Source organism: Rattus norvegicus, chromosome 5 (assembly GCF_036323735.1).
Source record: "Rattus norvegicus strain BN/NHsdMcwi chromosome 5, GRCr8, whole genome shotgun sequence".
NCBI classification, from domain to species: domain Eukaryota; kingdom Metazoa; phylum Chordata; class Mammalia; order Rodentia; family Muridae; genus Rattus; species Rattus norvegicus.
The window spans coordinates 133,916,717-133,929,441 of NC_086023.1; the positions used below are offsets into that span (position 1 = coordinate 133,916,717).

Below are 12,725 nucleotides of genomic sequence, written 5' to 3' on the forward strand. Positions count from 1 at the left end.
CCTATGTATGCCTTTATTTTTTCTCCTGATGGTTATAATTCAGTGCTGAGGTTTCTCCAAATTATTTAAGATGTTTAATATCAGTTAAAATTGTAATTCCTTGCCTGGTGGCATCCCTTCTGTGATATTGCACGGTTAACATTTACAATCATATAAATTCATTCAATCTTTAAACATCCACATCTATCCACAATGGAGCAGTGTTTTAAGTATATCTGGCTATTTTAATTTTGACCCACACTGTCTTTAAGAGTCAAAAGTTAATCAAAAAGAACAATTGTCTGGCCCTTCTTTTACATTAACCATACATGCTAACAAGTATACTTATTTCTGATTGGCTTTTTACCTTTAATTTCCCAACGTTGGGCAATCACAGTGAATTCTGATTTGTGAGAGAAAGGCAGTGCTTGGATACTTCTTATGTCTTAGAATATGGTTAAAGAAAGCATGAAATAGGTCAGAGACAGCTTAGAAAAGAGAAAACGAAAAAGAGAAAAAGCTGAGAGCTGGTATCAAAATTGGTTCTCCACCTCCCCTTGGTTGTCCACCCTGCTTTCCTCCCTGTTGGGCCCCATAGTAGGCCTTCTTTTGCTTATATCTTTTGGCCCTTGGGCATTTAATCATTTAACTAGCTTTATTAAACAACAGATAGATAATATAGCAGCAAAACCTATTCAGGTATATTATCATAGCCTAGCTATGGAGGATGCCTTTGGTGAGGGCCAAGCTCACCTACACATCTCCCAGCCCAGGCAAGGACATTTTTGTCCTTCAGCCAAATGAGGCCAACATTCTTTTCGGCCTGCTGTCCTGATGCCTTTGCTGAAACATCAACAAACCCCTGCGTGCTGAGCTGGACAGTCAATGATGGGTAAGAGAGTGATATATTCACAAATAAAGGGCCTAAGACAGGAGGGCCGCCATTAGCTGCTGCCTTATCCCATGACGGACCCTGGTCATGAAATTCTCTTGGCCATGTGACAAATATCACTCCAACCTAAGACAGACACAGTTCCTGAGGGGCTCATTCCAGGACAGCGAGGCCATTGGTCACCTTTTCATTTGACTATAAGGAAGGTGGAGATGTTGGGAGCAAAGCCCTTAAAACCCTTCATTATTGATGTTAATATAGTTAGAGGTAAGTATGACTGGGTTCATAGAAAATCCCCAGCCAGTTGCAGAAGACTAATACAAATCTGGTGGTCAGGATGAATAATGATATGACGAACCTGCAACCTTTCTGAAAAACCAACATCCTGTTGACATCAGCTGACCACAAGAGCTGTGTCCTTGGCCTGCGCAAATGTTTCCCACTTCCCTCCTCTCTCTGTTACCCCTGTTATGGTATAAATTCAGCCTTGAGAAAAAATAAAATTGTCGCCTTGATCAGGCTCTTGTCTTGGCGTCCTTCTTCGCATCCCTTGTCCCCCATTCTCTTCCAGGTACCCTCTGCACCCTCATTGACTGTCCTGCAGGATGGGACAACTGACTCCGGGACACAGAAGGATCACTGTAAGTTTGAAGACAGTCTGGGCTATATAGTGAGTTCCAGGACAGCCTGGGCTATAGTGACTGACTGTCATATCAAACCTTACATCCAAACTCCCAAACAATCAAAATATATTGACAAGGAAAAGAGAGAGAAAAAAAGGAAGAGAGAGAGAGAGAGAGAGAGAGAGAGAGAGAGAGAGAGAGAGAGAGAGAGAGAAGTGTGGTTTATTCTGCATCTTCATGTACTTGAAGAGACCCTGAGTCAGCACATGGAAAATGGGAACGTACATGGCAGAGATATAGTCTAGGAAGCTGAGGAGCAACCCCCCCTCCCCCAATGCAAGCTTTCCAGCTCACCCATTCCTGGAGAGTTTGTGCAGACCCCTCACAGCTAGCAGTTCTTTCTGTCTCAGCCCCTCGGGGAATCCTAGGAGGAGGGACATCATCCCTCCCAACCCAGGAGTTTCATTTTCTCTTAGTGCTCAAGTCTGTACCTTACTTGGGCCCGTCAGGGAAAAAACTCTCTTTTTGTAGACCTAGAACTGAACACACACACACACACACACACACACACACACACACACACACACACACACACACACACATATACAGCTGTTACTCCCAGCGGGTTGATAGAATTTATCGGTCTGGGTAGGGAGTGGATTTGGAGACACGGAACAAGTGACCGATTTCCATGCACTCAGCAAACCTTCAATCAGTATCCACAATGCAATGGAGTGCGGCCACTCCCTCCTTTACAGGAAGTTTTAAAAAGACATTTTTTTTTTCTGGTCTGAATGAATCAAGGGGGCCAACTATTGCATTCGCTTTTGCATATTTTCTACAGTTTAAAGGATGAATTAGAACAAACTGAGTTTTAAACAATGCACGTAAAAGACATAACAAGGTGACTGGAGACTGAATAGGCCTAGAGTTCTTTTACGATGATGATATTCAGGCTTCCCAAATACCCCCCCCCCCCCGCCCGCCCAGCAACCCTTTCCTAGGGGATGCGAGAGTCCCTAGTACTGCAGAGGAGCTGAGAGCCACCCCACCCTCCCCCAATCCCGGGCTGGGAGTCCTACGGAAGCAGCGGCTGTGCTACGGGCTTCCTTTGCAGCATCCTGCGGCGCCCCTCCCTCCATCTACCTTCTGGTGTCCCAGGAGCCAGTGGGCGGTAGGACCCGGGAAGGGGCGTAGGTCGCGCAGCAGCCTCTGTCTTCTCAGGTAGAGCTTCACGGCCTGCATCAGCACCAGCGCCAGGCAGAACACCAAAGCCAGGTGTAAGGGCCGCGCCCAGCGATTCTCCAGCCAGGAGGCCTCCATCACTCTGAGCTCGTTATCCTGCGGGCAGTGGATGGGTGGGTGAAGGATATGGTGGTTGGTGGTGGGAAGCCGATAGCTTTCTCTAGCCTGGAGCTGATATGAATCGCCCAACCCCCTCCCCAGTAGCTGAGGGGGAGGAGGGGCAGCTCCTGCCTGGGAAGAAGATGATGATCCTTCGGGATTTCCAATCCGCGCTATCCATTCACGCTTGAATTCAGGCAGACTTCTTGTACCTTCCCGGGGTGTCTTATTTTAAGTCTGACAGTTTCCAATCTCGGAAGATCTGAATTTAGACTTTGAAATAATGCTCAGGCTGAGGTAATTATTTCTTTTGCTTGTCATGGGAAAAAAAGAAAGAAAGAAAGAAAGAAAAAAACCGCTGTGCGAAATGACCTGCTTTCCCATTCTGGAAATCTATGAGCAGCCACAGGAACTAGGTGTGGGAGCCGAGGAGGGTATGGCAATTATCAATGTGCAGTATGGCCTGCCAAACTGTGCGAATTTTTGCCCTTGTTCCTCATCCCGATTTCTAGTGTGCACCAAGGTCCACCATTGCCCCTTTCGAGCTATGTGAGAGCACCAAACCCGGAGATGGGAAGAGGCACACCGATACAGAGTATTTCTATTATTCAGATACAATCAGCCCATTTATTTATGCTAAGGCAGATGTATGGTAGCATTGGAGTTACAGCCCTGAGCAATAGATTGCATCTCAGTTACAAACTCCCTATTTTCCTCCTTGTCAACGTCCCCACTCCTGACGTCCGCACCCCCATCCCAACTTCTGAAGACAGACTTTATTTGGCAAGGAAGCTGCCACCACAGACTCCGGGGGGAAGTGGCTTCAATTGGACCTCATATTGTTATTTTATACTTTCTGTTGTGTTATATTAGGAAGAGTTTCAGAAGCATCCTCCTGCCTCTGCTTGTCTCCATCCCTGGCTTTCTCGAACCTTCTGTTGAACAGTTTCTGCTGGTAACTTTTAGTGCCTTCTCTTTTCAGGTTCCCCTTATGTGGGGCTCCCTGACCCAGTCATGAGAGATGTGTGTTGTCTCTCATAGGGAAGACATGATAAATGTGCTGGAGACTGTGAAGCTCCTTGCTCTATCCTCTGGGTCCTGACTGCACTCAGCCTCAGGTCTTGCCTGCTCTGGTCTCTGGTTCCCTTGGGCTGACTGATAAATAACAGGGTGAGGGTTTGAGATGCTCCTGTGACTACTGAGCAATGGTATAAGCCAGGACAGGAATGCTGAGGGGAGAATCGCCTCTCTCTCTCTCTCTCTCTCTCTCTCTCTCTGTCTGTCTGTCTCTTTCGCTGTCTGTCTCTCTCTGTCTCTCTCTCTGTCTCTGTCTCTGTCTGTCTGTCTGTCTCTCTCTGTCTCTTTCGCTGTCTGTCTCTCTGTGTCTGTCTGTCTGTCTGTCTGTCTGTCTGTCTCGGCAATGATTGCCTCAGTCTTTATTGATCTTGTATGTTTTCCTGTTTCAAACAATCCAGCTTTACACATTTTAGTTACAATGATCCTGAAGCTGATCAGGAAATGAATTTCTTCAACTTTCAAAGTAAATACAGAAATGTTCTTAAAATTGTCACTCTTTTACAACACTATTGGGAAAATACATTTTTGCTAACCTGGTCTAAATCTGAGACTTCTCATATTTTTGTAGAGTGAGAATAAGCAGATGTTCTGTGCAAATAATCTGTAAGTTATTTTAAGAAGTTTAATAATTATTGTTGTTCATGTGTGTTTGCATGCACGGAGGATGACTTACTAGGAACTGGTTCTCTCCAAGTCTCTTTGTTGTCTCTGGTGTTCTGTTTCAGATGAGTCTCTTGTGCTCACTCCACTACCATTTTGCCACAAAAGTGCTAAGATTAGATGTCTGTGGCCAAGGGTTGAGTAACAAGCCTTTCTATCTGCTGAGCCATCTTGCTGGCACTAAATTATTCTTTTTTATTAAAAATTATATCTTAGCAATTATTTGTGGATTTCATATCATCTACCCCAATCACACTCACTTTCAAGTCCTCCCCAGTTCCCTTTCCCACTTTGTTAATCTTCTCTGTATTGTTCCAATTTTAGTATATGTGCTGTGGAAGCGAGCACCCCCTCTCCCACTTTGTGACCTCCTCCATGCCCCCCTCCCCAAAAAGAGGAAAGGACAAAAATGATAGTACAACTTGTATTGCCTATATACTCACGGGAGCTTTGTCAAACATCCAGTGTCCAGCTGCGTAAAGATACTGAATCTTTGCCCACCCATGCCCTGCCAGAAGCCATCAACTGTGGAGTTATGTTTTAGTATCCATATCATTCTCCTTAAGAACTCTGTTTGATAGTTTCCTGTCCTGGCTGTTACTTCTTATGGCAAGGGGTGGGGTATGGTGAGGGTAAGGGTTGTCACTGAAGGCTCTTAGGTCTCTTTTACTCACCTGTGAGTCTGCAGTCATTGATTCTACTCCAAAAGCAGCTTCCTTATCCTTTACAGACAGCAGTAGCATGGATCATGGACTTGCACATGGTTTCTGGTGCTAGCACGGGCCATGGACATGCACATGGTCTCCAGCCTCAAGTGAGCACATGCCATGGGTCTTAGCATGGTCTCTGGTGGCAGTAAAGACAATGGACATCAACATGGTCCTCTGTTGTAGCATGGGCCACAGACACCATGATAGCCCCCAGCAGCAGCAGAGGCCAAGGATGTCAACATGACCTACTAGTGAAGGACACTAATATGATTACCAGCTGGAGCCTGGCCCATGACTTCACCATGGCTTCAGGCAGCAGCATAGACCATGGATATCTTTTGGTGGTAACACACAGCCTTCATTGCAACGAGTTGTTGGTCTGGATCAAGGCTTAAGGTTTCTGTTGCAGCATAAATATGAGACCACTGCCAGGACTCTTTATAGAGGCAATATCCTGTGTATTGTATGGATGCATCACCTGTCAACTAACACATTTGCCCTATAGGAAAGGGTAGACTAGAAAGTGGGACATCTGGTAGGCAGAAAGAATTCTGGGATAGAGCAAGGCATGGGAAGAGAATGTGAGGAGGGCAGACATATGGTACCTGAGTGAGGTAACCAGGCACATGGTAGAATATAGATTAGTATAAATGGGTTATCTTAAATTCCTAGCTAGTCAGGGAATGAACCTAGCTATAAGTCCTAGCCATTTATAAATATATTTTGAGACTGAATCATTATTCTGGGAGCTTGGGGCTGAGAGGAAAATACCTCTTCACAACTCTTCTTGATGTCCTGCTGTGCCCAGTGTCAGGGTGATGATCTCCCAGCTAGGCAGGCATCTGAGGGCAGGTTCTGAGCAAGTTACAGGCTGCTGCACATTTCCCCACCTTCAAAGTTGGCCTCCCCGGGGCTCACTTGGCAGTACCTTTGTGTTGTAGCGTGCAGAAGCACCACTGTGCACCCTCCCTCCGTCTCCCAGCAGGGCAGCAGCACAGGCTACAGCTACAGCAGCTCCAACCTGGCCCCAGTCAAGGGACTAGGACTGGTCCTATTCAGTGATGGCACTTGTTTCTGCAGGACCTCTCCTCCACATGCTTCAGCAGCTTGTAGAGATGGACCAGGATGGCAGCAGAGTTGGTCAACCTGCAGGGCTTCTCCTGGCTTTTTTCTTTATTTCTTTTTTTTTGAACAAAATAATATGTAAGATAAAATGAAAACCATCACGTCAAAGTAGGACATGCTAATAGAAAAATAAAGAGATCCCCCCCAAAAGACTCACGCTGAACATTCAGGAGCCCCATAAAAGTACTAAACTAGAGGCTATATTATATATGTAAAGGACTCAGTTTAGACCCATGTAGGCCCTGTGGCTGCTACTCCAGTCTCTGTGAGTTCATAGGGGCTGACTCATTTGTTTTAGGGCACTTTGTTCTCCTAGTGTCCTCCATTGCCTCTGTCTCTCCAGCTCCTCTGCCTCCTGTTCTTCTGGGTTGCCTGAGCTCTGGGAGGAGGGATTGGCTGGAGACATCTTATTTAGAGCTATGCATGTGTGTGCATGTCCACATTTGTTTTCCCCTTTAGACTATTAAATTCACTTTGATTATACTACAACAGTCTGAGGGTTGAATGTCCTCAAACTACAGTGCACACTCTTACTGCCATCCCGGTATCATCTTCATAGATCAAGACAAGTGCATGATTCCCCCAGAACAACCTTACAAGTGTTTGCTGGAGGTCCTAGCCCTTTGGGAACAGACACAAAAGGAGAGGTACTGAATAAGACAACGGTGCAGCTATAACTTTGTATGGAATGAGAAAGGGAGGGCAACTTTGACTTTTTCAGCAGAAGACAAGGTTCAGGCCAGCTTGACGACCCATTTGCCTTATCACCCAGACCTTGCTGTGTCTGGGGATTGTCTTCATTTGATGCTATAACCTTGGGCAGACTCTCCAGAGGAGATAATTGGAGTAAGAACGTCATCCTTTGATAAGATCTTCACATATTCTATTTTTTTTAACCTCGACTACAATGGAAGTTTGTCTATGCTTTTGACATGTGTCTGTGCCATTATTAACTTACAGGCCTACTGTGTAGTGTATACTTTGTGACTTTTTCTTTTTCTTTTTTTATTGGATTTAACTTTTTTTTATAGTTTTCTTACTGGATTTTTTATTTACATTTCAAATGTTATCCCTTTTTCCACACCCAAGCACCCACCCCTTCCTGTCTCCCCATCCTGACATTCCCCTATAATGGGGCGGGAGGAGGTCCAGCCTTGGCAGAACTAAAGGCTTCTCCTTTCATTGGTGCCAAACAAGGCCATCCTCTGTTACATATGCAGGTCGAGTCATGGGTATTTCCATGTGTACTCTTTGGATGGTAGTTTAGTCCCTGGGAGATCTGGTTGGATGGTATTGTTGTTCTTATGGGGTTGCAAACCCCCTCAGCTCCTTCAATCCTTTCTCTAACTCCTCCAATAGAGACCTCATTCTCAGATCAATGGTTAGCTGCGAATGTTCGCCTCTGTATTTGTCATGCTATGGCAGAGCCTCTCAGGAGACATCTATATCAGGCTACTGTCAGCATGCACTTCTTGGCATCAGCAATATTGTCTAGGTTTGGTGGCTGTATGTATATGGGCTGGATGCCCAGGTGGGTCAGGCTCTGAATGCCATTCCTTTAGTCTCTGCTCCATTTCCCCTCCCATGAGTATTTTTGTTCCCCCTTTTAAGAAGGACTAAAGCATCTGCACTTTGGTCATCCTTCTTCTTGAGCTTCATGTGGTCTGTGGATTGTATCTTGGGTAATTCAAGCTTTGGAGCTAATATCCACTTATCAGTGAGTGCATACCATGTGTGGATTTTTTTTTTTTTGTGATTGGGTTACATCACTCAGGATGATATTTTCTAGTTCCATCCATTTGCCTATGATTTTTATGAAGTCATTGTTTTTAATAGCTGAGTAGTACTCCATTGTGTAGATGTATCACATTTTCTGTATCCATCCCTCTGTTGAAGGACATCTGAGTTCTTTCTAGCTGCTAGCTGTCATAAATAAGGCTGCTATGAACACAGTGGAGCATGTGTCCTTGTGAAGGGTTGCAGCATCTTTTGGGCATATACCCAGGAGTGGTATAGCTGGGTCCTCAGGTACTGTAATGTCCAATTTTCTGAGGAAAATCCAGACTAACTTCAGAGAGGTTGTACCAGTTTGCAATCCCACCAACAATGGAGGGATGTTCCTCTTTCAACACACCCTCACCAGCATCTGCTGTCACCTGAGTTTTTGATCTTAGCCATTCTGACTGGTGTGAGGTAAAATTTCAGGGTTGTTTTGATTTGCATTTTCCTGATGACTAAGGATGTTGAACATTTCTTTACATGCTTCTCAGCCATTCGATATTTCTAAGCTGAGAATTCTTTATTTAGCTCTGTACCTCATTTTTTAATAGGGTTATTTGGCTCTCTGCAGTGTAACTTCTAGAGTATATATTGAATATTAGCCTTCTATCAGATGTAGGATTGGTAAAGATCTTTTCTCAATCTGTTTGCTGCCATTTTGTCCTAATGACAGTGTCCTTTGCCTTACAGAAGCTTTGAAATTTTATGAGGTCCCATTTGTCTGTTCTTGATCTTGGATCATAAGACACTGGTGTTCTGTTCAGGAAAATTTCCCTGGTGCCCATGTGTTTGAGGCTTTTCCCCACTTTTTCTTCTATTAGCTTGAGTGTATCTGGTTTGATGTGGAGGTCCTTGATCCACTTGGACTTGAGCTTTGTACAGGATAAGAATGGATCAATTTGCATTCTTTTACATGCTGACCTCCAGTTGAACCAGCACCATTTGTTGAAAATGCTATCTTATTTCACTAGGTGGTTTTAGCTCCTTTGTCAAAGATCAAGTGACCATAGTTGTGTGGGTTCGTTTCTGGGTCTTCAATTCTATTCCATTCATCTACCTGCCTGTCTCTGTACCAATACCATGCAGTTTTTATCACTACTGCTCTGTAATACTGCTTGAGGTCAAGGATGGTGATGGCCCCAGAATTTCTTTTATTGTTGAGTATAGTTTTCGCAATGCTGGGTTTTATATTATTCCAAATGGTTTTGAAAATTGCTCTTTCTAAGTCTATGAAGAATTGAGTTGGAATTTTGTTGGGAATTGCATTGAATCTGGAGATTGCTTTTGGCAAGATGACCATTTATACAATATTAATCCTGCCACTCCATGAGCATGGGAGATCTTTCCATCTTCTGAGATCTTCTTTAATTTCGTTCTTCAGAGACTTGAAGTTCTTGTCATATAGCTCTTTCACGTGCTTGGTTAGAGGTCACTCCGAGGTATTTCATATTATTTGGGATTATTGTAAAGGGTGACATTTCCCTAATTTTTTCTCAGCCTGTTTATTCTTTGAGTAGAGGAAGGCTACTGATTCGTTCGAGTTATTTTTTTTTTTTTTACAGAAGAGAACATAAAAGTTTAATAGAAAATTATCAATCCAGTCAGAGTTACTATGATGTGAAATGTGTGTGTGTGTGTGTGTGTGTGTGTGTGTGTGTGTGTCTGTGTCTGTGTGTAGATGTATGGATGCATATGTACACAGAAATGCAAGTTTCTTTAAAGAAATATTATCTTTGAAAAGTATTTTAAGGGTGTTATGTACTATGTATAAGTTTCTAAGGTGATTTTCTACTGGTTCTTTTTCTTTTTTTTTTCATCTTTATTAACTTGGGTATTTCTTATTTACATTTCGATTGTAATTCCCTTTCCCGGTTTCTGGACCAACATCCCCCTAACCCCTCCCGCTCCCCTTTTCTATGGGTGTTCCCCTTCCCATCCTCCCCCATTACCACCCTCCCCCTAACAATCACGTTCACTGGGGGTTCAGTCTTGGCAGGACCAAGGGCTTCCCCTTCCACTGGTGATCTTACTAGGCTATTCATTGCTACCTATGAGGTTGGAGCCCAGTGTCAGTCCATGTATAGTCTTTGGGTAGTGGCTTAGTCCCTGGAAGCTCTGGTTGGTTGGCATTGTTGTTCATTTGGGGTCTTGAGCCCCTTAAAGCTCTTTCAATCCTTTCTAAGATTCTTTCAACGGGGGTCCCGTTCTCAGTTCAGTGGATTGCTGCTGGCATTTGCCTATGTATTTGCAGTATTCTGGGTATGTCTTTCAGGAGAGATCTACATCCGGTTCCTGTCAGCCTGCATTTCTTTGCTTCATCCATCTTATCTGCTTTGGTGGCTGTATATGTATGGGCCACGTGTGGGGTAGGTTCTGAATGGGTGTTCCTTCTGCCTCTGTTCTAAACTTTGCTCCCTATTCCCTCCCGAGGGTATTCTTGTTCCCCTTTTAAAAACGGAGTGAAGCATTCACATTTTGGTCATCCTTCTTGAGTTTCATGGGTTCTGTGCATCTAGGGTAATTCGAGCATTTAGTGCATACCATGTGTGTCTTTCTGTGATTAGGTTAGCTCACTCAGGATGATATTTTCCAGTTCCATCCATTTGCCTATGAATTTCATAAAGTCATTCTTTTTGATAGCTGAGTAATATTCCATTGTGTAGACGTACAACATTTTCTGTATCCATTCCTCTGTTGAAGGGCATCTGGGTTCTTTCCAGCTTTTGGCTATTATAAATAAGGCTGCGATGAACATAGTGGAGCACGTGTCTTAGTTATATGTTGGGGCATCCTTTGGGTATATGCCCAAGAGAGGTATAGCTGGGTCCTCAGGTAGTTCAATGTCCAATTTTCTGAGGAACCTCCAGACTGATTTCCAGAATGGTTGTACCAGTCTGCAATCCCACCAACAATGGAGGAGTGTTCCTCTTTCTCCACATCCTCACCAGCATTTGCTGTCACCTGAGTTTTTGATCTTAGCCATTTTCACTGGTATGAGGTAAAATCTCAGGGTTGTTTTGATTTGCATTTCCCTTATGACTAAAGATGTTGAACATTTCTTTAGGTGTTTCTCAGCCATTTGGCATTCCTCAGCTGTGAATTCTTTGTTTAGCTCTGAACCCCATTTTTAATAGGGTTATTTGTCTCCCTGTGGTCTAACTTCTTGAGTTCTTTGTATATTTTGGATATGAGCCCTCTATCTGTTGTAGGATTGGTAAAGATCTTTTCCCCATCTGTAGATTGCCTTTTAGTCCTAACCACAGTGTCCTTTGCCTTACAGAAGCTTTGCGGTTTTATGAGATCTCATTTGTCGATTCTTGATGTTAGAGCATGAGTCATGGGTGTTTTGTTTAGGAAATTTTCTCCAGTGCCCATGTGTTTGAGATTCTTCCCCACTTTTTCTTCTATTAGTTTGAGTGTATCTGGTTTGATGTGGAGGTCCTTGATCCACATGGACTTGAGCTTTGTACAGGGTGAAAAGAACACACCGATCTGCATTCTTCTACATGCTGACCTCCAGTTGAACCAGCACCATTTGCTGAAATGCTATCTTTTTTCCATTGGATGGTTTTGGCTCCTTTGTCAAAAATAAAGTGACCATAGGTGTGTGGGTTCATTTCTGGGTCTTCAATTCTATTCCACTGGTCTATCTGTCTCTGTACCAATACCATGAAGTTTTTTTTTTTTTAATCACTATTGCTCTGTAATACTGCTTGAGTTCAGGGATAGGGATTCCCCTGGAAGTTTTTTTATTGTTGAGGGTAGGTTTAGCTATCCTGGGTTTTTTGTTATTCCAGATGAATTTGCAAATTGTTCTGTCTAACTCTTTGAAGAATTGGATTGGTATTTTGATGGGGATTGCATTGAATATATAGATCGCTTTCGGTAAAATGGCCATTTTTACTATATTAATCCTGTCCAATCCATGAGCATGGGAGATCTTTCCATCTTCTGACGTCTTCTTCAATTTCTTTCTTCAGAGGCTTGCAGTTCTTATCATGCAAATCTTTCACTTGCTTGGTTAAAGTCACACCGAGGTATTTTATACTACATGTGGGACTATTATTAAGGGTGTCGTTTCCCTAATTTCTTTCTCGGCTTGTTTCTCTTTTGTGTAGAGGAAGGTTACTGATTTATTTGAGTTAATTTTATACCCAGCCACTTTGCTGAAGGTGTTTATCAGGTTTAGTAGTTCTGTGGTGGAACTTTTGGGATCACTTAAATATACTATCATATCATCTGCAAATAGTGATATTTTGACTTCTTCTTTTCCAATCTCTATCCATTTGATCTCCTTTTGTTATCTGATTGCTCTGGCTAGAACATCAAGTACTATGTTGAATATGTAGGGAGAGAGTGGGCAGCTTTATCTAGTCCCTGATTTTAGTGGGATTGCTTCAAGTTTCTCTCCATTTAGTTTAATATAGCTACTGGTGTGCTGTATATGGCTTTTTACTATGTTTAGGTATGGGCCTTGAATTCCTATTCTTTCCAGGACTTGTGGAATATCTTGGTTTCTCCATCTATGTTAATTGA

General features: G+C 43.4%; 1 protein-coding gene across 3 annotated transcripts in view; it reads right to left on the reverse strand.

Moving 5' to 3' along the window:
* Cyp4x1 (cytochrome P450, family 4, subfamily x, polypeptide 1) overlaps positions 1-6,538 on the reverse strand; it is a 34,816-nt gene extending 28,278 nt beyond the window's left edge. For 2 of the 3 annotated variants that reach the window (XR_005504366.2, XM_063287162.1), the window contains exon 1: positions 2,641-6,538. Coding sequence is in view for 2 of the 3 variants with exons in the window: in XM_063287162.1 (XP_063143232.1) it covers positions 2,641-2,817 (177 nt within the window). In the remaining variant the exon portion in view is untranslated. The remainder of the gene's footprint in view (positions 1-2,640) is intronic. The other variant, NM_145675.2, reaches the window with a different exon arrangement.
* Positions 6,539-12,725: the final 6,187 nt, after the last annotated feature.